At 52.9% G+C, this 26,668-nt stretch overlaps 8 protein-coding genes across 8 annotated transcripts; 5 read left to right on the top strand and 3 right to left on the bottom strand.

Moving 5' to 3' along the window:
• Positions 1 to 95: 95 nt before the first annotated feature.
• JCM6883_003560 (uncharacterized protein) lies at positions 96 to 7,163 on the top strand (the record flags this gene model as incomplete). The annotated part of the gene is made up of 8 exons (XM_076628531.1): positions 96 to 2,532; positions 2,607 to 4,308; positions 4,379 to 4,800; positions 4,878 to 5,130; positions 5,200 to 5,463; positions 5,527 to 6,554; positions 6,631 to 6,788; positions 6,852 to 7,163. 8 exons carry the CDS (start codon positions 96 to 98, stop codon positions 7,161 to 7,163), a joined length of 6,576 nt encoding a protein of 2,191 aa, XP_076491267.1.
• Positions 7,164 to 7,413: 250 nt separating this feature from the next.
• On the bottom strand, positions 7,414 to 9,512 carry JCM6883_003559 (uncharacterized protein; the record flags this gene model as incomplete). The annotated part of the gene is made up of 5 exons (XM_076628530.1): positions 7,414 to 8,054; positions 8,118 to 8,258; positions 8,324 to 8,417; positions 8,480 to 8,640; positions 8,705 to 9,512. The coding sequence occupies 5 exons, from the start codon at positions 9,510 to 9,512 to the stop codon at positions 7,414 to 7,416; spliced, it is 1,845 nt and encodes a 614-aa protein (XP_076491266.1).
• A 697-nt stretch (positions 9,513 to 10,209) lies between these two features.
• On the bottom strand, positions 10,210 to 13,529 carry JCM6883_003558 (uncharacterized protein; the record flags this gene model as incomplete). The annotated part of the gene is made up of 7 exons (XM_076628529.1): positions 10,210 to 11,202; positions 11,262 to 11,553; positions 11,618 to 12,206; positions 12,269 to 12,562; positions 12,636 to 13,137; positions 13,226 to 13,330; positions 13,422 to 13,529. 7 exons carry the CDS (start codon positions 13,527 to 13,529, stop codon positions 10,210 to 10,212), a joined length of 2,883 nt encoding a protein of 960 aa, XP_076491265.1.
• A 941-nt stretch (positions 13,530 to 14,470) lies between these two features.
• JCM6883_003557 (uncharacterized protein) lies at positions 14,471 to 16,684 on the top strand (the record flags this gene model as incomplete). Its single annotated transcript, XM_076628528.1, has 9 exons — positions 14,471 to 14,597; positions 14,957 to 14,986; positions 15,050 to 15,165; positions 15,224 to 15,236; positions 15,297 to 15,501; positions 15,560 to 15,663; positions 15,727 to 15,797; positions 15,870 to 15,985; positions 16,069 to 16,684. The coding sequence occupies 9 exons, from the start codon at positions 14,471 to 14,473 to the stop codon at positions 16,682 to 16,684; spliced, it is 1,398 nt and encodes a 465-aa protein (XP_076491264.1).
• Positions 16,685 to 16,973: 289 nt separating this feature from the next.
• Positions 16,974 to 18,469, top strand: JCM6883_003556 (carbon-nitrogen hydrolase family protein; the record flags this gene model as incomplete). The annotated part of the gene is made up of 7 exons (XM_076628527.1): positions 16,974 to 17,204; positions 17,276 to 17,441; positions 17,510 to 17,701; positions 17,770 to 17,844; positions 17,966 to 18,146; positions 18,249 to 18,304; positions 18,378 to 18,469. 7 exons carry the CDS (start codon positions 16,974 to 16,976, stop codon positions 18,467 to 18,469), a joined length of 993 nt encoding a protein of 330 aa, XP_076491263.1.
• Positions 18,470 to 18,790: 321 nt separating this feature from the next.
• On the top strand, positions 18,791 to 20,968 carry RRP9 (ribosomal RNA-processing protein RRP9; the record flags this gene model as incomplete). The annotated part of the gene is made up of 6 exons (XM_076628526.1): positions 18,791 to 19,193; positions 19,255 to 19,322; positions 19,386 to 19,427; positions 19,492 to 19,944; positions 20,014 to 20,438; positions 20,497 to 20,968. 6 exons carry the CDS (start codon positions 18,791 to 18,793, stop codon positions 20,966 to 20,968), a joined length of 1,863 nt encoding a protein of 620 aa, XP_076491262.1.
• A 129-nt stretch (positions 20,969 to 21,097) lies between these two features.
• On the bottom strand, positions 21,098 to 22,390 carry JCM6883_003554 (uncharacterized protein; the record flags this gene model as incomplete). Its single annotated transcript, XM_076628525.1, has 3 exons — positions 21,098 to 22,126; positions 22,187 to 22,273; positions 22,361 to 22,390. The coding sequence occupies 3 exons, from the start codon at positions 22,388 to 22,390 to the stop codon at positions 21,098 to 21,100; spliced, it is 1,146 nt and encodes a 381-aa protein (XP_076491261.1).
• Positions 22,391 to 22,482: 92 nt separating this feature from the next.
• CWH41 (mannosyl-oligosaccharide glucosidase) lies at positions 22,483 to 25,799 on the top strand (the record flags this gene model as incomplete). Its single annotated transcript, XM_076628524.1, has 15 exons — positions 22,483 to 22,705; positions 22,768 to 22,917; positions 22,979 to 23,026; positions 23,092 to 23,180; positions 23,248 to 23,320; positions 23,383 to 23,499; positions 23,564 to 23,770; positions 23,834 to 24,291; positions 24,354 to 24,900; positions 24,961 to 25,017; positions 25,079 to 25,326; positions 25,392 to 25,481; positions 25,542 to 25,606; positions 25,678 to 25,715; positions 25,777 to 25,799. 15 exons carry the CDS (start codon positions 22,483 to 22,485, stop codon positions 25,797 to 25,799), a joined length of 2,433 nt encoding a protein of 810 aa, XP_076491260.1.
• Positions 25,800 to 26,668: the final 869 nt, after the last annotated feature.

Raw genomic sequence — 26,668 nt, 5'->3', positions numbered from 1 at the left:
TGAGTACTCTCTGTAGCTATACGAGGCGCTCCGCCAACCCACTCGACGCATCGGAACTGAATCACGTCGTCCCTCAACCTCGAAAACAGATCAAGATGAGTGGACCAAGTCCCGGACAAGGCGGTGGGGGTTACTACCAAGATCCAGCATCTTACTACGATCAGCAACCGCAACACAACATGAACACGGTGCCGGAGGAGGATGAACCCGTCTCTAGTCCCGAACTCGGTCGAGGTGATCAACAGTGGGATCAGAACCAGTACGGATACTCTCAGAATCAGTATGACTACCAACAGGATCAGTCTGGACAATCTTACGGGCAAGGGTATGGCGATTACGGCTATTCGGCGGATCAATCTGGGAACTATCACTACGACGATCAATCTACCGTCGCTGGTCAGCAAGACTCGACTCAGCAACAACAGGATCAGAATCAAGATCAATGGGAAGCGCCTTATTACCCGGGATACCTCTACGACGCCGCGACCAACTCTTACGTCTCAGATCCGAATTGGCAACCTTCTCCGCAGGACGATCAGTCGGGCAACTACGCTGGAGGGACGGAAGAGACACAGGAACAAGGTTACGATCAGGAGCAGTACTCGTACGAGCAAGGGAACGGAGTTGGACAGCAGGACGAAGGCGGAGAGGGGACTACCGACTATTCGCAATCTCGACAACCCGACCTCGAAGGCGAAGATCCTTACGCGAACGATCCTTACCAGCTACCTACCGATCAAACCGATCAAACCGATCCTTACGCTCAATACGGCAACTCTTACGACCCATCTTCTTCGACTCACGACGCTCAAAATTCCTACTCTTCGCAAAACCCTTCTCACTCCTTCCCCTACGACACGACGGCTAACCAAGAAGCTACGAACGAGGACGCTTATCAGGAGTATGGTCAATCGACTGGAGATGATTACTCGCGTCATGATGGGAAAGAACAGGAGGAGGAGGATCCTTTCGCCGTCGGACAGTCGGAGCACGAGCAGGAGGATCCGTTCGCCATGCAAGATCAGCAATACGATGCTTACGCCGCAGGAAACGACTCGTACAACGATCGTTCCGACCCGTACTCGCAATCTCACGATTCTACTCCGACGTATTCTCAGCCGGACGAACCGAACGGCTACGCTCCTCCACCTCAACGAGATCCTTACGCTCCTCAAATGGACTCGAACTATTCGTCTCCACCCCCTCCTGCTCCGACTAGGCGACCTCAAAACGACTATCGACAACCTCGAGATCGAACTGCTACTCAATCAACTACGGCTTCTCAACCGCAGCAACACTTTGATCAATGTTACGAGGAACAGGCGCAACGGGACAACTCGAGAGGACCTTCGAATCTTCGTCAGACCGCCGCTTCTCCTCCTCCTCTTCAACCCCCTCCGAGTCAATCTTCCTATGCGCCTTCTCCCCAGCAACAGCAGTACTCTTCGTTCGCATCAGTCTACGACGCTGCCGCTCAATCCGATTCAAACGAGCCGCCTTACGACCCGTACGCTCCCGTACCCAAACAGAGTCGAGAGAGGGCTTACTCGAATGTCTCGAACCGTTCCCGACCTTCGGCTGCGCAAGTGCAAGCTCAAGTCCAGTCTCAACCTCCCCAAATGGGTCAAGGAGGACGTCCCCTCGCTTACGATCCTTATTCACCTTCGAGCGATTCACTTCCGATTGCACAAGCTCAGACTCCCACGGTTCCTCCCGTCTCTCCGCAAGTACAACAACGAGCTCCGGTGCCAGCTCCACCCGTCTCGGGGTCACAGGGCACTTCCTCTCCGACTCTTTCAACCTCTCGAACCTCGACTTTCTCCCCTCCGCCTCGATCGACTTCAGCCCAGAACAACCCTGTCTCTGCTCCTCCGAGTCGAGCCGTGTCTTCTCCACCTCACCAGCAGCAACAACGTAGATCCACTGCTGCCGCTTTCGACATCCCTCCTCCTCGAACAACCGCTCCTCCGACTCGACAAGCGAAAACTGCTCCAGCTCCTTCTCGTCAGGCACCTTCGCAAGCTCCTCCTCCCTCGAGACAAGCTCCTGCCGCTCTCGCACCTTCCTCTCAACCCGTCGTCGAAGCCAATCGAGCCAAGTCTCCGGCAGTCGCGAATCGATCTCACGAGTCGCAACAATCTACCTCTTCTTCGACTTCAAACTCGTCCGGCTACATCCCTCCTCCTCCCGCTTCCGCTACTCCTCGAGGTCCCCCTACGGTGCAGAAGAAGCCTTCGCCTTTCGGAGGAGTTATGCAACCTCCAGCTCGTCGTGCGCCTCATCAACGAGGAGCTTCAGCTTTCGGATCGGATTCACCTTACGGAGCCCTACCGACTGGTCCATTGACGAGTGCTTACGAACCGTCGAGTTCGGGAGTCGAACAAATCAAGGAAGAAGCCGAAGAAGAGGAAACTCAGAACGTCGAAGCAGAACGTGCAGAGACGATGCCCGAAGAACCTCAAAGGGAAGAAGATCACGTACCGAGCTGGATGCAAGCAACTTCTACCGGTCCTGCGCAACGAGCGCCTCCGAGTGAGTCCGATCATCTGCTTTTGCCTCGATTTTCCTTTCTTTCTCTGACCGAGTTCCTTCCCCTGCTTTTCCAGATGCGCCGAACCCGCCCGCTTCAATCCCGCCTAGGCGAGAGACCGCCGCGCCATCATCTTACGCTCCGCCCCCTGCCTCGAGATCTGTCGACACTCTTGCGGACTCTTTCGGTCAAGTCTCGCTTCAGGACAGGAAAGACGGTTCGAACCGTCGTCAAGCGCCGCCACCTCAATCACGACCCGCTCAGTACGATCAGAGAGAACAGCAAACGCCCCGATCTGCCCCTCTGCCCCGGCAACAGCCTCCCTCTCAAGCTCCTCCTCCCTCGTCTCGATTGAATCCGGTTCAGAATCCGAATCAACCTCCCTCAGTTGGACCTCCTCGTACTGTCGCGGCTCGTCCTCCTCCTCCTTCGAACAACGATGTCCCTCCTCCCCGAAAAACCGTGCCGTATCAAGCTCCGATTTCCCAACAGCCGGAGCCCCCTCGACAACAACGGCAACCTCCTCCGCCTCAGTTCAATCGACAACAACCTGCCCGGCCGCCGGTCGTCCCCCAACTTCATTTCGAACCTCCTTCTGGTGAGCGAGAATACCGCCCGAGTGGTCCCTCTCGACCTCCTCCTCCCTCTGGTCAAGGAAGTCGTTCGTCAACTCCAGTGCCGATGATGGTCGTCGAAGAAACTGCCGAAGAAGAAGAACAGTACGCCGAGCAAGAACAGTATGTTTCACGACAGGAGGAGGAGGAGCAAACTTCGACTCAAGGTTACGAAGTCAATGACAGTCCCGACTATGGCGATTCTTCGAACGTAGCGACCGGCGCGACAACTCCTAGCACGACTTATGGTGGAGATTGGCAAGCAGACGGATACGATTACGTCTCCGGAACCCATTCGCAACGAACTCCTCAACAAGAAGAGCAACGACCTTACGATCCTTACGCTCCTCAATCGACTCAAACTTATCCTCATGACCCTTACGATCCACGTCAATCGGGTTCGAACACGCACGACGATTCCCTTACTCCCTCGATCTCGCAACAAGCTTCTTTCGGTTCGCCTGCCGGTTCTTCGTCGCCGAACAAACGAGCTGCGTATCGACCTCATCCTCCTCCTTCGCAACCAGCTCGTATGACTCCTCGCGAAACGCCGAATTACCCCTCCTATCAAGCAGACGGCTACGCTCCGCCTCAGCCGACTGTTTCCTACTCGGCTCAACCGCAAGGTCAACAGCAAACCTACGATCCTTACTCGGCCCATCAACCGGCAGAAGGCTCGCAGCAAGGTCTGGAAGTTGCTGATCTCGGCTTGGACCGTCGAACCGCTCCGCTCGTCTCGTTTGGATTCGGAGGTCGCATATTGCTCGTCTTCCCAGATGGCGGCAATCGCGTCAACTCGTCTTCCGCTTTCGATCCGGCGAATCCTTACTCGATCGGCGCTCCCGGAACGACCGCTTCAGATCCTTCGACGGTTCACATCCGCAAACTCGCCGACATCCTTCCTCCGTCAACAGAAGCGCCATTCCCTGGTCCTATCTTCCTCGACGGTGGAAAGGCCAACTCGGGAAAGAAACGGAAAGAAGCGCTCGCATGGCTCGGAAAACGAATCTCTGAACTCGAAGATGAAGTCAAACACGCTTTCTCCCAACCTTTCGCGACGAGTGAACGAGCTCCAACGGATCCTCAGGGTAAAGGAGAAACGAGATTGTTGCTCTTCAAACTTGTGAAAGTTTTCATTGAGAATGAAGGCAAACTTGTTGGAACGTGAGTTCTTCTCTTCGCCTGGTCTGCTCTGCCCGGACGTTCTTGACCCCTTACTGCCTTGCTGATCTAGGCCTGCCGTCGATGAAGCCGTTCGGGCGATTCTCCAACCCGCTTCTGCCGAATCAAGCGACCCTTCTTCACTTCCGACTGCCGATCAACTCGCCGCCGCTGCCTCGAACCCATCGAGTTCCGAAACGTCAGCTCCCTTCGTGACGTACGGAGTCTCTAGTTCCGATCTCGATGAGATGTCGTCGCTTCTCCTTCGCGGAGAACGACGGGAGGCCGTCCGTTTCGCTCTCGATCACAAGATGTGGGCTCACGCCTTCATCATCGCAAGTTGTGTCGACACCGACTGCTGGAAGGACGTGACCGTTGAGTTCCTCCGATCCGAGTTGACGCCTTCGCAGACGAATCCGAACGGAGGTGGAGGACAAGGTCGAGAAGCTCTCAGAGTCGCTTACAGCATGTTTGCCGGCCTCGGAGCAGAGTCGAGTGAGTGATTCTTCTGTCCATATCTGCCGTCTCGCAGCAGCGGAGACTGACCCACGCGGCGTTTCTCTTTTTTGCAGTTGAGCAATTCCTTCCTCCGCGATCATTGTCGTCTCAGGGTCAACAACCTCAGCTTCTCCCACCTGCACCTATCGGTACCTCGCAGCCGAATCGATTCGACTCACAAGCTCAACTACCGCAGTCGACTCTCGAATCTTGGCGAGACACCGTTGGGATGATCGTTGCGAACCGCACGGCTGGCGACTCTGCTGCTCTCACCGCACTTGGAGACGCACTCGCGAGCAATGGTTGGATCGAAGCTTCCCATGTCTGGTATGCTTCACCCGTCTCACTTTCTCCTCAGTACTGAAGAGCTGACTTAATCGCAATTTCTCGTTACAGCTATCTCCTCTCGCCGCAAACTTCGCTCGCCGGAGGGCTCGGATCGATTGGCTCTCGTATCTCGCTCGTCGGATCTATTCCTGCACCTGACACTGGACTCGACCTCGAAAGCATCAAGTTGACCGAACTCGTCGAATTCGGTTGCTCGTTGACCCCGACTGTGAAAGGTCAAGAACAGTTCACCGGATTCGCTCACCTCCAAGCGTTCCGCCTCTTCCATGCGAGTGTACTAGCCGAGTCCGGCAACATCCCTCAAGCTCTGAAGTAAGCGTCATCTTTCCTTTCCTTCCCACTGAGGCGAGATCGCTCATCCTCTCTGTCTCGTAGATATACGGAAGCGGTAGTCAACACTCTCAAGTTGGCGACTCGACCGAGTCCGTTCTATCACCCTCGACTTGTCGCCCAGGTCAAATCGCTTGGTGAACGACTCGGAGCCGCACCTGGTCAAAAAGAGACGAGTTCATGGATCGCACGCAAAGTTCCCCGACCGACAGTCAACTCTCTTTGGTCGACGTTCGAAGGAGGGTTCAACAAGTTCGTCTCGGGAGAGGGAGAAGCTACGCCGGAACAACTCGCCGCGAAAGCCGAAGTAGCGAAAGTTGCGAATGGTCAGCCGATCGGACCTTTCTCGCACTTCAGTGCCATCGCTCCCGATTCGAACTCCGGCACACTCTCTCGAGCGCAATCCTCGACCGACCTAGCCGGAGGAAACCGTCACCTCGCAAATCAACCTCCGAGCCGACCACTCTCCGCAGCCGCACCACTCCCTCCGACTCTGACCTCCCCACAATCGAACAAACCTGTTCATTCTCCTGGTCCCCCTCCCGTCAAGCGTGCACCGTTCAAGACTCATCATGCTCGTTCTTCCTCTCTCGGAGCTTTCGCTGGATACGACTTCAACCCTACCGCTCCTCCTCCTTGGCAATCGTACACTCCTCCCGCTCCTGTCTCTCGAACGAAGGTCGGAGGCGAAGAAGGCGCGGATGCTGTCGACTCGTCGCGAGATGGTCCTAGCGAGAAACCTAAACCTCAATTCGCGGCAGTCGAGGATCGATTCTCAGAAGATGATTCCGGCTTCATCTCACCAATGGCCCAGTATACCCCATCCGTCTCGCCTACACCCGGATCGAGTCGAGCGCCTCCAGCTCAGAACCTCTCGCATCGAAGGATGACGACCGCCGAGGAACTCGCAGATCTCGGTATCGGTAACAGCAAATCGAAGAAGCCCGCCTTCGACACTCTCGATGAAGAACTCGAAGCCGAAGAAGGAGGAGGACCTCCCCCAGCTCGACCTGAGAACGGAGCGACTGCTCCTGAATCTGCTCCCTCGACCTCGAAACTCGATGATAAGCCGAGTAAGTTGCACAACCCGTCTCTACTCTTCGGTTCGCATGACCGACAGATTCGCTGACATACTGAATCGGTGGATAGCGATCAAGCCTTCGAAAAGCTGGCTGGGTGGATGGTTCAAGCGGGAAGCTAGTCCGGCAGCTCAAACTGGTCCGGGACCTGTCAAGGCCAACCTCGGCGAACAAAAGACCTTCTACTACGATGAAAAGTTGAAGCGATGGGTCAATAACTCGGGCAAGGTGAGCTAAACTTCAATCGGAGACGAACCGCTTGTTCGAACTCATTCCTTTCGTTTCTTTCAGGGCGGTGACGAAACTCCTCCCGCAATCGTACCTCCTCCTCGAGCTTCGACAGCTTCGCCCAGTCGAGCGATGCGTGGATCTCCTCGATTCGGTTCTCCCGCTCCTCCCGTCCCTCCGATGCCGCCTCAACGTTCCCAAACAACGGGACCTCCCCCTCTCAGTCGGTCAGCGACATCCTCTGATCTGCGTTCTCAGTCTCAAACTGGTGAACTGAGACCTCCTTCCCGTCCATCGTCTGCCGCTGACGGGCCTGGAGGAGCGCGAGGAGGCGCTCGTCGAAACAAGCCGAAATACGTCGTCGTTCCTCCCTGATCTTGATTGCGTTCTTGATAGTACCGCTCCTACCTTGTGACATATCTATGTGAAAACAGAAAGAAACTGTACTCTGCTCTCGGACTCGCTCGACTCGGTCCGGACTCGTTTGAGAGAAGAAGATTATATTTTCCGAGAGAAGACACCCAAGATCAAAGACTATTTGACACAACAAACCGATAAACACATATAATAGAGAGAGAAGAGGCAAGAATCGTGAAGGTTTCGTGAAGAGAGTCGTAAAGAGAAATTAAGCAAGAACGTAAAGCGAGATTCGATTGAACCAGATGTCTTGTTCCTTGGGAGAAGCCCAGCTCGGATCGTTGCCTCCGAAGAAAGTATTGAACATGATCCCTTGGAAGGTTGCGTTTTCGTCGTTACCAGACGACTTTTTCGGTGCGAGAATTGAGCCACTGCCGAGTACGGGAAGAGCGTCGGCGACAGCTGGAAGGACCCCGGATCCCGCGAGACTCGGTAGTTCGCCAGCAACTTGACCGAGGAGACCAGCTTGAGCGGGAGGGGCGACGGCAGGGGCCGCTGGTGGAGGGGGAGGAGGAGAGAAGACAGACGTCGGCCGTGCGAGAATAGTCGAGGTGGCGAAGACGGTTTCGGTAGGATGGGCAAACACAGTCTCGGTAACCGCTGGTAACTCGTTGAAGATGTCGTCTGATCGTTTCTTGATGATTTGACCGAGATCATCCGCGAGTCCTCCAAGTAATCCTCCCAAGAGTCCTTCATCTGAGGCCGTTGAAGTGGCTTCGGGGACGGCGGTAGAAGTTTCGGTAGGTTGCGGGGCAGCAGTCGGTAGAGAGGAGAAAGGAGAGGCAGGAGTTGACGAGGCTGGAGCGAGGTCGGCACGGTAGAGAACCGCATCCGATGAGAGGACGAGCTCTGTAGAAGAATGCCGTCAGTAAGCGGCTACCTGAGGCGAACATAATCACAGCGAAGACTCACTGTCATTGACAAAGATTCGGACACCTCCATCTGCAACTCCGGGAGTGTTAAGTCGGATTTCTTGACGAATGTTCGACCAAGCGCCACGCTCGAAAGTCCAAGCTCCGCGTCCGATTGACCATCCGTAGGAAGAGTCACAGTCTACAGAGAGATGGATCAGTAACTGCTCGAGAGTCTTTAAAGGGAGGAAGAGGGAAAGGGCTCACAGCTCAAAGGAGGTGAACTGCAGAGCTCTTCGGATTTCGCGGGATCTGATTTCGGAGCGTAGAGGTAGAGTTCTCCTTTTCCACCCGACCGGAACTGTAAAGGGAGCTATAGTCAGCAATCGAGCAATAACTCGCGAAAGCATGAAGGAGGCTCACCATCAACCTCGTCGAGAAACAGTCTTCCGAATCTTGACCTCCGGAGCAACCCTTGTGACCACCGTACATTCCCGGAAGCTTTCCACCTTTGACGAAGTCGAAGTCCGAAGGGAAGAAGACGGAGTATTCGAGAGAAACGTTGGAGGCTTTGCTCAAATCGACTATAAACGGAGAAAGAGTTAGCAAAGTCGAAACGGTTGGGATACGAGGGAGTAGGAAGCTCACGAGGAGACATGTAGAGACCGACTCCTCCAGTTGGGGCTTTCTTATTGGCAGGGTTGATCGAGCCTTTCGGGAAAGTGACTTGCATCGCGGGACCATTCGAGAGGTCGACGGCAGGAGCTACGGCAGCTTGATTGCCTGCGGGCGAAGACGAAGGAGTTGCGAAGGCAGACGAAGGGATGTTGTCGACAAGCTTGACGTTTTTCGCTCCCCAGGACCAACGATTCGAACCGAGGGCTTTTGTGACGTTACCGGAAAAGTCGGTCGGAACGGTCCACGCAGCTTTCGCTGAGGGTTTCGGAGTAATAGAAGCGCTAGCCGTAGAAGGTGCCTCGGTGGAAGTCGAGGCGGTCGAGATTGGAGACGGGAGGGAGGAGAATACCGCCGCGGAAGAGTCCGGTAGATCAGTCGTCACGGTTGAAGTGAAGAGTAGGGTTTGCGTCACAGTGACTGGTGCGGCAGTTTGAGTTGCGGTGACTGTGATGAGCTCGGTATTGGTCGAAACCACGGTGTCGGTTGAAACGACTGGGATCGAGCTTGAAGACGAAACCGACGATGTCGAGAGGGGAGTGGCGCTCGGGGAAGGGGAGGGATCGGTGAGAGTAAGGGGCGAAGGCCAAAGCTGCTGTGCGCTCACGAGCGATGAAGTGGTCGAAGATGAGGGAGCTCCGGGCGTCGGCAGGCCTGTCGAGACGGTTAGAGGCGTCGGAAAAGCGGGTTGAGGAATGGGAGCGGCGTGTAGGACTTGGGCGAAAGCGACGCATAGAGCGAAGAGTTGATAGCGGAAAGTCGTCTGGTGAGCCAAAGACATCTCGATGAGTGACTTGGAATAGGAGTGGAATGGATGAGGAGAGGGAGAGAAAGATGTACGAACCTCGAAAGCTGGGTCTTTATAGGTGGTGAGGTACGATCTGCCATTTCGTGTGAGTGTACGTCGGTCAAGAATCCCAGAAAGAAGGATGGAAGAGAGGCAGGTCGAAGAAACCGGGAAGATTTCTGTTTCGACCAACGCTTCGAGGAATAAAGGCTGTGCCGAATGACGGAACTCCAGTCCATTCTCTAACGTCATGATGGAATGCAAGCAATCGAGCGAGCGATCTTCCCCGAATAGTAGCAAGGGCTAGGAACGATAGAAGCCGTCTTGCGAAAAGGAGGAATGTTTCGAGAAAATCCGGCGATGCCTTCAGCTTCGACGTAATGGCTACACAGCCCAGTGTGGATCTACAGTGAGCGAAAAGAGTCATCGTCAGCGATAGTGACGGCAAACCGAGCTCGTCTGAAGAAAGAGAGATCGATCGAAGGAGGAGATTTGAGGGTTTTTTTGAGCAAAGTCCGAGAGATACCTTTGCACCTTGTCCGATAGATGACTACCCATGAATGACAACATCGTGATGGAATGAATAACTAAGAGGAATGAATAAATAGATAAAGCAAATACAACACAGCGAACCCTTCTTCATCTACGTTTTCCGAACCGTTTTTCGATACAAACCCGCTGAACTCGTCGGCTAAACTCGATCGAGAGCATTGTTCGAGGTCGTCCGACTACGAGCTGGACGACGTCCAGGGACGTCCCACGCTCGCCAACTCTGCTCTTGACCTGCAACGGTTTCTTTAACGAGCTCCATGACCCAATCAGCGGAATAAGGCGGAACTCCTGAAAGCGGACGTCGCGATGGTGACTCGTCGATTCCGAGATCTCGTTCGACGAAGGAATGTCGAAGAGTTGAAGTCGACTGGGCCGTGCTTGGAGGCGTTAAGCGGTTTCGAGGAAACGGAGCCGAAGGGAACGGTTTAGTCGAGCCTGAAGGGGGGAACGCGGACGAGGAGAAGGGCGAAGCGGTCGAGAGTGGGAAGGGGAGATCGTCGTCGCCTCGCTCGTGACCGCCGCTACTTGATCCATGACTCTTGACGTCGTAGGGGATGATGGTAGAGGCGATCGAAACACCCGTCCCAGGTCGAGCCGCCGAAGAGGCGGAAAGTTGAGCAACGGATTCGGATTGAGCACGATAAAGCTGGAAGGGGAGCCAATTGAGGGGTCGTCCTGGGACGGGGAAGGACGAAGGGACGATTGCCTTGATACAGAGGAAGTACGAATCCTTGACAATTCCATCCGCGCCGTGAGAGGGCCCGGAACGGGAAGAGAGGGGAACGACGCTCGAGGTGAGGATGAGGCGATCGGCGAGGGAAGAGATCGTGGTTTCGGAGAAGACGCGATTGAAGTATGGTCGAACGACGTTCGCTACGAGGAACTGTAGCTGGCCAGCTGCGTCTTGAGGAGACGTCGATTGAGCCGAGTAATTCGAAAGCTCCTCGAGTGATCGACCTCCTAGAGATTCGAGTCCTTGTACGACGCTTTCCAGTGTCGTGACTGGTAGGGCTGAGGCTGGGAACTTTGAGCGGTCGATGGAAGAATCGACTAGCAGAGCGACTTCGGTCATGGGTAACGAATGATGCATCTTCTCATCTACGACGACTTGCAATCCTGCTCCGGGTAGGGCCTAAGTACATTCATGCGTCAGCTCTGATAGAGTCTTCGGTAAGCTTAGTGACGACTCACCTGCAGGAGTAGCAGACCACCGTAGAGTCTGCCTCGTTCAAGCTTTTTCGATAAGCCGAATCGAGTGAAGCGATACGCGTCTCTGAAGTAGTCGAATACACGGTCGTAGGGGCAAGCGAGAGCATTCGAAGTCAATCGAGCGACAGCTCCAGGTTCGGCGAATACGAATCCTTTGGCGAGCAGGCTGTCTCGTTCGGCTGCGTTCTTGAGTCGACGAGCGAGTACGAGCATCTGTCCTTGAGTGACCGTGAATTTGTCGTTCGTCGTCTTCGAAGAAACTTGATAGTGACCGCTGCGGCATGGAGGAAGAAAGTTAGTCCTGAGAGCAGATTCTGACGAGACGAGGAACAACTCACGTTTTGAGTATGCTATCATACAAGACTCCGAGACAACGCAAGTCTTCACCACTTCCACCGATTTGTGTCGCGATATCCTCACTCGCCATTTGGAAGCTCACGAGACTCCTCCTCAACATTTCTGACTCGTTCGTGTCGATTCCTTTCGGATTCCGACCTGCTCCTGCTTCTCCTCCTTCCGCGTTCGTCTCATCTCCGTCGGTGGGAAGACCTTGTTTCTCGTTGTTGCTAGACTTGTTCGCCGACTGCCGATTTCGCCACCTCCACGATTCTTGAACGAAAGCGACGAATGACGGATCAGAACGCGAGAGTTTGACTCTGTTCGAGTCGAGTCGGAGTTGATTCCCGATACCGAACGAGCTGAGGAACGAGGGTTTGTCTTCTGAAGTCGAACTTGGGTAAATTCGAGCCGAGGGAAGAAGACCGGATTCAGGTTGAACGAGTAACAGTCCTTGGTGATCGAAGATGGCGGTAGAGAGGATGATACGATGTCGAGCTGCTCGTTGGCGGGCGTGTCGTAATTGAGCGAACCAGGCGAAGATGACGAGCGAGATGCAGCAGATCGGAGCGACGACGCAAATGATCGAAACTAAGCGAACGACGGAGGTGAGCGATCGCACTTTGTACGTTAAGAGAGTAGCTTGAACGTACTGATAATCTTCTTCGTCGCGTTGTCGGCGGGAGTCGTCAGATCGGTACCTTCCCGTGCGAAGTAGTGGGTTCCGACGAGAGCGACGAAATGCATGCAGGTGACTCCAGCTCCGAGAAGCATCGCGACCGCTAAACGTTTGTACCATGAATGTTGCAACTTGGGCCGGAAAACGACGAAGAGGATGTAGAGACCGAGGGAAACTGCCGCCATCGCGATGAGAATTGAGGCAAAGATCGTGTACCAGTCGTTCGTGATGCGAGGGACCGAATTGACGGGGCATTGTCCGACGTAATCTGTAAGCGAAAAATAAAGTCGTTTGTCAGAGTCTGTAGAGCTTTTGCATTGAGGTGGAAAGGGAAACTCAACGCATTGCGGCGATTCCTCCTCCACAGATTACACCAGCTCCGAGGATCTTGGCAACACCCGCTTTCGAGACCGTCGCTGAGTGAACTCCGAATTCTCCTCTTTCCTCTCGAGCTTCTTCGTCATCCTCCCCGGCTTCGTCTTCCCGTTGTTTCTCCTTTGCAGACGACTCCCATACCGAGCGGTTCTTGGCCATGAAGGAGATACTCGAGAGAGTAGTCTTGTCGGTTTGAGCTGTCGTGGGTCTGATTTTCCTCTCCTCCGGTGCTTCGTCTTCAAACTTGTCTCCCTCTTCGAGAGAATCGACCGGCTCTAGTTCATCGTCCTCCCTCGGTACCTTGGCGACGGGAGCATTGAATCGAAGACCGATAAAGGAAAAAGCGAGAATCATGCAAAGGCAGGAAATGATGAGCGAGAGAATCGTGTACGAAGGGCTGTAAGAGAGGGGGACGCCTTGTCCTTCCCATGGTGGTGGTAGTTTGAGCGTCAAGGCTTGATTCCCGACCTGGATGCGCAACAGGAAAAGTGTCAGAACAGTGCAAAATTTCGGAGGATGCGAGATCCGTCAAGACGCGAAGTTCCGAGGGACTCACGAAGTGCATTCCGAACGTCGCGGTCGAACCAAACGCGATCCCAGCTCCCAGGAGGAGCAGAACATTCATCATTCCAGCGTTCCCTGTCCTTCGCAAGAGGATTTCCTGCGAGCGCACAAAGAGAGAGAGAAGAGTGAATCAACTTGACATCGCTCGTACGGCTTCAACCTTGATAGGGTAGTGAGATCAAGCTTACGAGTGTCGTCCAGGCTCCTACGACCGAGACTGCCCAACTCAAGAAGATCATCCCTCCCGAGTACACCGGAAGTAATTCTACCCACTCGACATGGGTAGGATCCGCCATGAGAGCCCGCTTCTACTTGAGCGCTAAGCTCTACCGGGAGCGTTTGCCTTGAGATGTCCGGAAAAGCGTCGACTGAGACCGTTGGAAGAGTGAGGGAGAACGATATCCGACGTCGGGCGAGCGAGAGTGTCGTCGGATCGGGAGCGGAGTCGAGTGACTGGGAACGTTGACTGATGGGCGGTCCTTGCTGAGTGGTGCTTTCGAGCGGTCCGAGGAGAGTACAATAACGAGTGAAGGCGAAAAGCGAAAAGGTTCAGAATGAATGCGGGTGAGCTCTAAGTCATCACAAATCAATTTACCCGGATTCCGAATAGAGCATTGCGAAACTTACTCGTGTACCTTGTTCACTTCTGTTTCATTCATTCACTCCTCGTTTCTCTGCGTTTCGCAGGACCAGATTCCTTACGATCCAATGCGGCGGCAGGAGTCTGAGAAACAGGTATGTACGGCTCACGCTCTCGTGTGCCAGTGTAGCAGCTTGCAGGATTTCGATCGACAGCCAGAATGGAGGAGAGCCCGTTTGGTTCCTCGCGCTCGACTTCAACGCTCTGGTGCAGACTCTCTGCAGAGGGTGTTCGCGACAGGCGAGGCTCGAGCTTTGATTGCGTTCTTCTTCTCTCACGATCAACACGAACCTCGCTCGAACCGTGCTCATCATCCAATCAAACGACGCCGGAGTTACCGTGGAGAATGCACGCCCCATCGCTTTTGAGGGCTCCCTCCCCTCTCTTCACTACTTCACTCACTTCCTCAGATCCCTCGACACCGACGGGACTTCGACGCTCGAAGTACAGCACTCGCAAGACAGTCAGAAGAAGAAGAATCGAAACCGCCACATCTCGCTCCTACCTCTTCCTCGTGGGACCGCCGACCTCAAACAGCTCATCTGGTCGACACGAAGATCACAAGCTATTTAGGTCTACGGGAAGAACTCTCGAAAGATGACTGCAGCAGACGAGTTGCTCGCATTAGTCGTGAGCCGTTCAGATCTCTCTTTCGTTCCGGATCGCCTACTAACCTCGCTTCAACAGAATACAATCCTCGCCAAGTTACCAGAAGGTGCCAATCGTAAGTAGATGCACTCAATTTCGTGCAGAGACCTCGCTGACGAGCGTCCGTTCGTCTTGATGACAGCATGGGCTGCGATTCGAGCAGCTTTTACAGCGCAAGTTCGACCAGACTTGGGACACAGCTTTCTGTCGCAACTCTACACGACTTCGGCAATCATAGCCCTGTCCGTGTGCAGTTTTTTCGAGTTCGCGAGGTTCACAAGCTGACATTGAGCACCTTTCTATCTGGCTCCACCATCTTCTTGGCCCTCTCGCTATATATGAAATGGAGAGAGGGGACCTACTGGCTGTTTAAGCTGCATCGAGGTCAGGGTGGACTCTACATAGTCTCGCATTACACCTCGTGCTTTGTTACAGGCTTCATCGTCTTCTTCGGAGTTTTGCAAGGCGAGTTGAACTCCCCTCGACGAGGTTTCTTTATAGCTAACGTTCTCTGGCGCGAGTGAGTAGGATACCTTTGGCGCTCGATCGACTTCAGTCAGGGAAAACTCGTTTTCGATTCAGCTCTTTGGAGGACGTTAGTCTGGTGGGCCGGATGGGTTTCTTTTTTTCTGGCAGCTTGGTCGGTCAGTGTTTTCGCTGCGAGCTTCATACTCGAATGCGAAGCTGATCCTTCCTGTATAGTTGTGTGTCAGTCGTAAGCCGTGTCCCACGATTTTTACGCCGCGAGAGGCGATTCTAACTTTGCGCTCTGTAGACGTGCTTCATCTCGACTCTGCGGGGAGACCGTCACGTTCTTTCGTCGCCCAAGCACCTTTCCTCAACACTTTCGGACTATTGACTATCCTAGCAAGTTCGACTTCAATCGGGATCCTTGGAGGAGCGAGTCACCTCAAATATCGAAGTGCGATGTCGAATTACAAACAGATCGATACGGCATTGAGTGCTCTACAAATCACCTAGTGGGTGAGATTCCTTGTTCCCCCTTTGGAATCTACTGACAATTTGGTGGCGTCGCAGCAACGGGAGATTCGACGTTTCTGCGTTTCAATCCGGCACTGGTTTTGCCATCGCCGAAAAATTCATTCAGGATCTTTCGTCTTTCGGAACCTACTTCCGATGGAGTAAGGTGCTCTCTGATCACTATGCAACTCGTTAACGAAAGACTGACTCCTGGTTCGTGATAGCGTTTATTTCGTATCTGATTTGGACCATACTTCTGGAAATCCTCCTCGTGGGAGCTGGCGTTCTTCACTTAGTAAGCCGCACTCGATTGCTATCGTCGGAGTGCTCTCGTCGGAGATAAGCTGATCGAATCAACTCTATCTAGCGAGAACTGCGTCGAACGATGGATGAATTGTCAAACCGAACTCGAGTCAGTCCCGAAGCACGAGCGCAAGAAAGGATGATCGAACAGACCTACAACAGTCTCGTTTATATCACCTAGTAAGTGCATAACAGCTCTTCAGACGCTCACCTCGGCTGTGCGTTTGCTGATACCGTTCTCGTTGTCGTTCGCGAATTTTCAGCGGAGTTTGCATTCTGCTTACAGCTGTCAACGCCATCTTCGCCTTCGTTTCGGCTGCGGGAACAAAGGTAGTCTACATCCGATCTTACGCTGAAGCCGCCGGACTCCTCCCTCCCTGGATCTTCGCCACTCTTGGCCTACCCCTCTCCCTCCTCTTCTTCCGACGAACTTATCTCGCATCGAAATCGAAGCAATCTTCACCGTCGACTTCAGCAGAAGATAAAGTCGTCTCCCCAGTCCAGCCCCCTACCAACCACGATGTCGATTTGGCCTTGACATCGGTGATTTCGACGAGCCAGAAACCTCAGGTTGGCGCTGAATCCTATCCTATGTCGACCCTCGCCTATGCACAAGACACTCCTCCGATCTCTCCTACCTCTCCAGGCTCGACGGTCGAGAGCAGTACAGGTCGTCTCGGAGGAAGTAGAGGACCTGGTTCAATCGACACTTCCGACAGTTCGTCCCGTCTCTACGGAACCGACATTACCACTCGGAACGAGGCTCCGTTCTACTCGAGCTACGCGACTCGTCAACCGAACGACGTTGAGGAGATCCAGACAGAGAACATTAGAGGAGGAACGGCATCGCGCTCGTCGAAAGGCTTCAATTGGAGATGATCTATTTCCACTCATTCCATATAGACAGACATTCGCTTCTCTTTGCCCTATTGCGTCATATTTGATTGTATGAATTCGGATACGTATCTTATGAGCTTGTCGACGAGTCGGAACGGGAGAACAGAGCTCGTTTCGCAAGCAAAGTTTTCTTCTCTTGCTTTGCTCGCTCCATCTCTCTTTGCCTACTCCATTCCTTTCGCTTCGGTTTGGATATTGATCTAGCCAGAGAACCTGCACGATGAGCGCTTAGCAGCGGTAGACCTGAAGCGGACAAACGCTCTCTTCCTTCATGCTCTCTCGCCTCTCAACTTCACTTCGCCCTAGCCCTCGATCAGCTCGCAACATGACGATCTCAGCTGCTCCCGTCAACGGTCGCAACTTCCGTCTTGCCATGTGTCAAATCGCTCAACCTGGAGACGGATCGAATAAACAAGATAACCTCGCTCACGCGCGGGATATGGTCTCGAAGGCGATCCAAGGTGGAGCTGAGGGCAAGAGACCTGACCTCGTAACACTCCCGGTGCGTCCACTTCGTCTCGAGGACAGAAAGCTATAGATAACTCATCCCGATTCGGCGTGGGGCTCTGACAGGAGATCTTCAACTCTCCGTACGCTACGAACATGTTCAGGAAGTACGCAGAGAGAATTAATTGGACCCAGGAGAACAAGGAGTCCTACGACGTGGCAGAGAGCGAGAGCGAGAGTATAAAACTGCTGAGCGGAATCGCAAAGGAGCACAAAATCTGGTTGATTGGAGGTAAGTTGTTCTCTCTTATTATCTATGGTGTGAGCGACGAGAAATTCATGCTGTGCGGTGCGCGATAGGATCGATTCCCGAATTAACGCCCGACGATAAAGTTTACAATACTGCGCCTGTTTTCTCTCCCGATGGCAAACTCGTCGCACTGCATCGCAAAGTACACTTGTTCGATATCGATATGAGCGCAGTGGGAGGCATCGTCTTCAAGGAGAGTGATACACTGACAGGAGGAGACCAGGTCACGATTGTCGAAACAGGTAAAAAGCTTCATCTCGTCTGAGTTGCGCGGGAAAGCTCACCTCTGACGATTTGGGACCGTGGATAGATTTCGGAAAGATCGGTGTAGGAGTATGCTACGACGTTCGTTATCCTGAGCTCGCCATGATCGCAGCTCGAAAAGGTGCGATTTTCCTTTCCTCCTTCTTTCACTCTTCACCATGCCGTCCCAATTCGATTGTTCCTAGTCCAAAACACGATCTCTTAACTGTTCTGCTCGCTGACACACTCCGCCTGGTCTCTAGGAGCTATCGCGATGCTCTATCCTTCCGCTTTCAACCTTACAACAGGACCTTTACATTGGGATCTGCTGCAAAGAGCTCGAGCGGTCGACCAGCAAATCTACGTTGGAATGTGCTCGCCAGCAAGAGCGACGAGTGGGGATGGATACAAGGCTTGGGGTTTTAGTGGAGTATCAGATCCCATGTGAGCTCGAAGCGACGATCTTGCCTCTCCCTTGTCTCGGAGAGGGTCTCCCGCTTCTCCCGACCAGCTCAGAAGCTGAAAATATATACTTGATTACTGCAGGGGCAAATTCGTTACACAGCTCGACGAAAAGGAAGGAATCGCATTCGCAGATATCGGTATGCCTCGAATCCCCTCCGCTATCGTTGGCTCTGAGCTCAACTGATGTCAGCCCTCCTTGTTCGCTCACAGATATGTCTGTCATTGACAAGGCGAGAGCTGGGATCCCGGTGACAGTGCAAAGACGGTTCGACGTTTACGACGATGTTTCGAAAACGGCGTAATCTATCAAGTTTCCCTATTGACCTGTCCCAAGACTGCCCATGACCACTGAGAGAGCGTGAGATCGTCTGCATGCTCAGAGGGCGGAGGCGGTGACGAGGAAACGCTGGTTCTCTTTCGACTCTTTCTTGCGAACAGTTCCATATATTTTTCTTCTTTTCGCTGGACCGACTGTAGTGATTTACTATTGCTCTCTGTCGCGCTACTAAGCTCAGGACCTGGATCTGAGCGCAAGTAGATTATCGCTTGGGGAATTTTTTCGTGAGAGGCATCTTGACTTTTCACCTTTCTCTACCCAACTCTCGCCGAGGAAGCAGTTCGCGATGCCGGACGCATTCTTTTCGAAACCACGACCGTTCAGCAAGCGCAAGCGAGAAGGCGAGGGAGAAGGAGCTCAAAGAACAGGCAAACCTGCAAATCGAAACGGAAGTTCGTCTCGAGGAGCTCGCGGAGGAGGAAACACTCGTGGTAGAGGCAGAGGGAACGGTCGAAGAGATGGAGGAGGGGACAGGAACGATCAGAAGGGCAAGAGGAGACAGGAAGATGATGATGAAGAATTGGATCTGCCAGATGATGGAGCTTTCGATTCGGACGACATGGGAAGTCAGGCGGATGGAGCTGCGGCAGAAGAGAGCAGCGAAGAGGAGGACGAGCTAGAAACTCCGGCACAAAAGAGGTTGAGGTTATCGCAAATGTACCTCAAAAGTCTCGAAAAGGATAAAGAGGGTCAGCTCGTGCCTGTTCAACTACCAGGAGGAACAGAGCTGACGAAGATTGGTGTATATAGAGGAAATCGGGTTCGATGCCGCGGATCTTGACCGGGATATCATCGCAGAACGATTGCAACAGGATGTTGTAAGTTTTCATTTTCCGCCAATCCGCCTGTCTATCGCATACTCAGTCCCTCATTCTGTGCAGCTCGAACACACTGGAAAACTGCATCTCAACGTCGCTTCCTCTGTGAGTATTTTCGATGCGAAATCGACCCAAAGTCGAAAACTGACGCGCGGATATCGTTCTCTAGCTTCAACTCCCTCTCTCCCCATCTTCCATCTTCCACACACCCTCGAAAGGTCATCGCGGATCAGTGACATCTGCTGTCGCTTCCCATGACGGTCACTGGCTATTCACATCGAGTAAAGGCGGAGGAATCATCAAATACTCTCTCAAATCAGTCTCTTCCTCTTCCCCTTCAACGTCGACTCAATCTCCAGCTAGGATAACTCGAGCAGCACGAGTTGTCAAGGCTTTGTCAGATTCGGAGAAGCGCGATGCGTCGAAAGTGAAAAAGGGAGACAAGGGGAAAGGGAAAGAATTGGTCGAGGGACACTCGGATGAGATTCTCGACCTTGCGATCAGTCATGATGGAAAAGTGTTGGCCAGTGCCGGGAAAGATAAGGTTCTAGGATGCTGGAACATCGAAGGAGATGGGATCAAATGGGCTCGGGGACTCGCAGGTCACAAAGATAAACTCGCTGTGAGTATTGTCTCTCCTCATATACGCTAATTGGCATGAGACTGATTACCTTGTTGCTTCGACATTCAGTCTATTGCTTTCCGACTCGGTACACAACAATTGTACACTTCATCATTCGATCGAACTGTCAAACTATTCGACCTCTCAACATTCTCCTACGTCGAAACCTTGTTCGGTCATCAAGATTGCATTCAAGCTGTCGACGCTCTTCGAGGAGAACTCGCTGTGACAGCAGGAGGCCGGGACAAAACTGTACGATATTGGAAAGTGATGGAAGAGAGTCAACTCGTGTTCCGAGGAGGAGGAGGAAGCAGGATTCGAAACGTTCTCGAAGGAGCGGATGAGGAGGAAGGACTCGAAGAAGAGGAGAGAAGGAGGAGGAGAAAGATCCGGGAACTGGAGGCGGCGAAAGGTCCGGTCAAGTTCGTCGAGGGAAGCATCGATTGCGTCGCGATGGTTGATGATACAACGATTCTAAGTGGTGGTGATAGCGGGTGAGTCACATTACACAACCTTTTCACTCAGATCTGACGCTGATAATCTCGTTTTCAGGTCGATCTGTCTCTGGACGATTACGAAGAAAAAACCGATTCACACCGTTCAATTCGCTCACGGCTTCAATGAGCACGTTTCCGAAACCGAAGGTATCATCGGAACACCTCGTTGGATCACTTCGCTCGCCACCTTACCCTATGGAGACGTTTTCGCCTCCGGATCCTGGGACGGTCAGATTCGATTATGGAAAATCGACGAAAGAATCCGCTCCTTCTCCCTCTTGACGACGATCGCCGCCCCTGGATTCGTCAACTCTCTGCAGATCATCGCTCCGAGTTTGCGACCGACGAAAGAGAACCATTTACCGAGACTCGATGGGAAGAAGAAGGAACGAGAGTCAGATGGAGAGAAGGAGGCGAAGAACTTGATAGTCGTCGCGGGAGTAGCGAAGGAACCGAGATTAGGTCGATGGATGAAGTTCAAGGATGGGAAAGAGGGGGCAGTCGTCGCGGTCATCCCGATGCAGTAGTTTGTTTTTCCTACCATTCTCTCATCTATCGCATTTTCTTCTTGCAAATCATGTCGTTTCTTCGATAACAATACAAGCAACATGGAGAGCGAAAAGACCTCATAACGGCCCAACTAAGAATGGCGCAATCTAGAAAGGTCTAAGTGCTTCACAAACGATACCTTTTGCTTCACAAACTCGTTTCAACGCTTTGACGTCTGGGTCCGAAGGGAAAGGGCCTCGAAGTCGAAGTCGTTTGAAACTAGTCGGAACCGAATCGGCTTGTACGGCCTCGAGTAATCGCCAAGTGAGGAAGAGGTCGTCGTCGACTTGAAGCGTTTGCAAATTCGGAGGGATGAGGAGGTGCGGCGTTGGCGTGAGGAACGAAGATTCGTCGGCGTTCGTCATAAGGAAGAGGTGGGTCAGATTCGGAAACGTGGAGGCGAGAGAGTTTGGATCGAGAGGAATAGGTTCCAGGGTTGAGAGATCTTGAAAATCCCGAATCGTGAGTCGTTCTAGAGCGAGGGTGCATGATCGGTCGACGAGGAACTCAAAGATAGATTCGAGGGATGTAAGTCCGAGGAAATCAATTTGGAACGAACGAAGGGAGGATTTCGTCGATCCGAACAGCCAACTCAGGACTTCGAGAGGCCAACCTGACGAGCCGATCATCCTCCAATCCGAGATAGAGATCGATTCGAGACTGTACGTTGGCGGAGGACCCCACCACCCCATTCCGCGTTTCGATGGAGGTAGAAGGGGGCCACTGAACTGGAGGGGAGCTACGCGATCGAGAGCGAGGTGTTTCAAGTTCGGGAACGAGTTGAGCAACGGTACGATCTTCTCGAAAGGCGATTCGGCGCTGTAGAATCCGTACGAGAAGGATCGGAGTTGAGTATGAGTCTGGATTGCCGTGTACAAATCGCTTGGAGGATCTTTGAAGTAGACGGCTCCGAGCGTGAGCGATTCGAGATGCGGAACGTTGCGGAGGATCGTGATTAGGCTTTCGACGTGGCCAGAATCCATCTCGGATTTGAACGAGAGGGTGCGAATGAGAGAGGGAATGAGCTGATTGTCGAGGAGTGTTCGCGCGAGTAGATGGGTACGTCCTGCGCTCCGAGCCGTCACATCTCCACCGTAGAGCATGGAATGAGCGACAGCGTGCGTTATCGGGTGAACCTGAGAGCGAGAGAGATGAGCGTTGATTGAAAGATACGGAACGACTCGGATTGAGCTCACTTGGGCTATCCGCGCAAGGTCTGTCTGGCGTTCCTTCGCAGTGTACATCCAATAGCTCCTCATTTCCTCGATTATCCTAATCAAAAGCTGTTATCCGGCGGAGGAGGGATGGAAGGAGATGAAACGAGAATCAGCACCGAGGAGAGGGTATCAGAAAGAGAGGAAGCCAGGTACCTCTGGTGGAAGATCCAACAAGCCGGTCATATCGGCTAGGAAGTCAAAAGAGAGGGTTGAGTGCGAGCAAGAGCTGAAAGAGTTGTTCGAAAGGTTCGCCCTCTTCCATTCCGAGCCTCAACATGAGGTTGACTATCCCGATAGTAGCGTTAGCTACAACAACATCCCTAGCCCTCGGTCAAGTCGCCTCAAGCGATTCCGAGTCGGGGTTACGCTCTTCGAATGAATCGCTCCTGTGGGGGACGTACCGACCGAATCTCTACTTTGGCTTGAGAGCAAGGCTACCAGCGACATTGATGACCGGTTTGATGTGGTTCGGCGCGCAAGATTACCAGGGTTTCTCGAGTGAGTGCTGACTTTCTTTCGCTTTTGGATTCTTCGCAAGACTGAAGATTCGGTGAATCCAGAGATGAGGCACGCTTGTGATCAAGGAGATGGATTAGTGTATACTTTCACCGAACACGACGGAAGGAACTCCGCGAAAGAGGTCATCAAGGACGAGTTGAACAATGTTGAATTGACGGCAAGTTTCCTCAAAGTACCAGGGGAAGCAGCAGGCGAGTCCATCTCCTCCCACATGTCACACAGACGAGAGGCTGACTCTTGTCTAATTCGAAGCAGGCGGTAGCTGGGCTGTTCGGGTCGAAGGAAAACCTCTTCGCAGAGGTCAGACTCTCTCGTTTTCCCTTGTTCTTTCAATCGCATTAAGCTGATGCCGCTAAGTCACACAGATCAAATGTCTCGTATATCTCTCATCAACTACTTTGGAAATGATGGCCCTCTGAGTTCGCTGGAACTGGAGAACTCCGATGAAGAGGAGGTGAGTCGCAAACAAGGTTTCGCTCTCTTCGTTTGATACGGCTTACTAAACCATCTTGGCACGATAGGGTCTAGAAGGAGAGATTACATTGAGAGGTAGCACGCATGGTTTAGGCGACTACGCAATTCGAATCGTCAATCGTAAGAAATCGCTTTCTCTATCTGCTCTCTGTCGAAAGCTGAACGGTTACGGGTCTCTACAGATGCGCTCAACAGTGAGATCACACCGGGATCTCATTCTGGTGACTTCCCTGGATATCTCGAACGAACCCATTACTTTGGAGCCCCGATCGGTCCTGGTCAAGTTTGGCAAGCAAAGAGTCAGTTCTTTCGTCCCTCTTCCCCCTCTTCTCTTTTTCAAAGGCTGATTGCGCTCGATGATAGACGTCTTCCTTAATGCGATCACCGCACGTTACCGCGAAGTATTCCCGTCGTACGGACAAGACAAGATGCTTGATCCGGCAGTACTCCTCACTTTGCCGGACGAAGCGAGGTACGGCGCCAACTTGTTCGGGTTCCAAAAGGTCTACGAAGGCACTTGGACTGTCGACATCTTCTTCGAGCTGGTAACGACCCCGTCGCAGCTCGACAGTGAGCTCGTTCTCTCTCTGTGTCGATTCTCGTCGTAAGCTAATATTCGGTGGACAATCGCAGGCAAGTCTCTTTCGACGGCGCTCGGGGCAGCATCCGAGTCCTTCAAGTCTCGCTTTGCTCTTGCGTTCCCACAAATCTCAACTTTTTCCTCATCGCAACAATCCTTCGCCCGTGACATTCTCGCCAACCTGATCGGAGGAGTCGGCTACTTCCACGGCAGTTCTATCATTGACCGCACATTCTCTCACGAATGGGACGACGAAGACTCGCTCGCTTCAGAAGGGCAGAAGAGGGAACCTCATCCGGAAATGACGGAAGAGAGGGAATTGTTGACGGCGACTCCGAGTAGGAGCTTCTTCCCGCGGGGCTTCTATTGGGACGAAGGGTTCCATCTTTTGTTAGTTGGAGCGTGGGATAACGATCTTAGTCTCGAGATCATCAAGAGCTGGATCAATCTCGTCGATGAGGATGGATGGGTTGCGAGGGAGCAAATCCTCGGAGAAGAGGCGAGGAGCAAGGTGAGTCTCATCGACGTATCCTGCATTCGATACTTCTGATGAACGTTCTTTCGGCCTCGCAGGTTCCGAAAGAGTTTCAAACGCAATACCCATCTTATGCGAATCCTCCGACTCTCACGATGGGAATCACCGCATTTATCGGACGACTCCGCGCACTCGGACTTACCTCACTCTCTTCGATTGTCACCGACCCGGATCAAGAAATCTTCGCTTCCTCCTCGACTTCCGCTCTCAGTCTCTCCTCACTCCATCTTTCGTCCCCGGCTCTCGCCGCTTCCTATCTCACCTCGCTCTATCCGAAACTCAAGCTGCACTACAACTGGTTCCGCTCGACTCAACGTGGTCAAATCCGAGAATTCGGTCGCAAGTCTCGTTCGAGCGTCGAAGGGTACCGATGGAGAGGAAGAACGACGGATCATGTCCTGACTTCCGGGTTGGACGATTATCCGCGTGCGATTCCGCCTCATCTTGGGGAGCTGCACGTCGATCTCGCGAGTTGGATGGCGTTCTTCGCGAGGACGATGAAAGATGTTGCGGAATTCCTCGAACTGGAGGAAGATGTCGAAGAGTTTGAGGACCATTACGAGGACATCGTCCACAACATTGATGGTGGGTCCTTCCGATTAGACAACAAAGGAATAGAGACTGATGAGATCGTCGCTCGAACAGATTTGCACTGGAACGAGGAGAAATCCATGTATTGCGACGCGAGTGTTGACGCCGACGGTGAGACCTTTCGCTCCCGCTCACTCGATCAGCCTCTTACACCGTGTCCTTCATACGCTAGATGAATCCTACCACGTCTGCCATGAAGGCTACATCTCCTTATTCCCTCTCCTTCTCTCCCTCCTCGAACCCTCTTCTCCTCACCTCGGACCCGTTCTCTCGCTCCTTCGAGACCCAGAACAGCTCTGGTCTCCTTACGGAATCAGATCATTATCGAAGAGTCATCCGTTGTTTGGGAAAGGCGAGGATTACTGGAGAGGGCCGATTTGGATTCAGATGAATTACCTCGCTTTGGGTGCTCTGTATAACGTGAGTATCTCTACTTCTCATGAGCGCTGCACTCTACTGACGACTGAATCCGCCGCGGTGTACAGAAATATGCGAAAGAACCTGGACCTCATCAATCTCTCGCCGGCGAGATTTACTCGGAATTGCGAGATAACGTTATCAACAACGTCTACAAGGTGAGTCGTACGTTCAGATCAGACTGACCGTTGAGAGCTGATTTGAGCACCAACACACAGGAGTACGAGAGGACTGGTTTCGTTTGGGAACAATACGATGCGACGACTGGAGAAGGGCGACGGAGGTAACTTTCTTCTCTGATTCGCCTTCTCTCGATTCGACTCGATACTGACTCTGATCTGAACGACGTTGTAGCACTCCGTTCACGGGTTGGACGAGTCTAGTCACTCTGAGTAAGTACCTTCTGCGAAAGTGAGGAAACTCGAGAACTAATTCGGACGTCTTGCGAAACAGTCATGGCCGAACAATACTATTAGATACTTGTGATAGCGTAGATAGATCTATTGAAACGAAGCCTTCTGAGCGCAAGCCATGCACTCTCTGAAGCAGCTGGTCGGATGAGTGTTTCAGGGTGGCGCGACGGAAGTGAGCTGCGTTCGCGAGCACCGCCCTGCTATAGCACACGGATATACGAACGGCAGTCGAGAGTGGCGAGAGAGACAGAACAGCGAAGCGATCCGAAAGTCGAAATCATTCGAGGCCTTTTTAGGTTTTCTCCCCGTCCTCTTCGCCCAGAAGGTGAGTCGACTTACGTGCGAGGTTTAGACCTTGCTAGATCATTCCATCTTGTTCCATCACTGATCACTAGCTTGCCTCCTGCTCTCTCCTTCCTCTCTCTCTACGATCACACTCTCCCCTAAAATTTACTTCAACTCGCTCTCCTCCCTCTCCTCGCCACTCTTAACGTACCCGTCTATAGCAATCATGGTTAGTCTCGCTAGTTCGACTCTTCCAGCTCGCGGTCAGGCTCTCAGAGGTGGATGAAAGTTGAGGAGGGATTCAATTGGGCACACGAGTCAGAGGATCAGTGGCAACCACGTCACGCATCAGGAACGAGGGTAGAACGGAGAGAACGGACAATCTGCACAGAGGCAGATGGATTCAGTTAGGAGGAACTCAGGCAGATCAGAAAGAGGTAACCAGTTTCCATTCGATCGATCTTGTGAGCTAACCCATTCGTTCTCCTTGTGCTCGATCAGTCGTCGCTCGCTGTCGACCTCCTTAACCCTTCGGCTGAGAAGACCGCCCAGACCCACAAGCTCAAGCGTCTGGTGCAGTAAATCTACATTTCTCCCTTCTCTTTCCCCACTCCTCGATACTGAACTCTCGTGGTTATCTAGGTCCC

This window comes from Sporobolomyces salmoneus, assembly GCF_050403485.1.
Source record: "Sporobolomyces salmoneus JCM6883 DNA, S_salmoneus_JCM6883_v1_ctg2, whole genome shotgun sequence".
Taxonomy (NCBI): domain Eukaryota; kingdom Fungi; phylum Basidiomycota; class Microbotryomycetes; order Sporidiobolales; family Sporidiobolaceae; genus Sporobolomyces; species Sporobolomyces salmoneus.
This window is presented reverse-complemented; position numbering and strand designations above follow the sequence as displayed.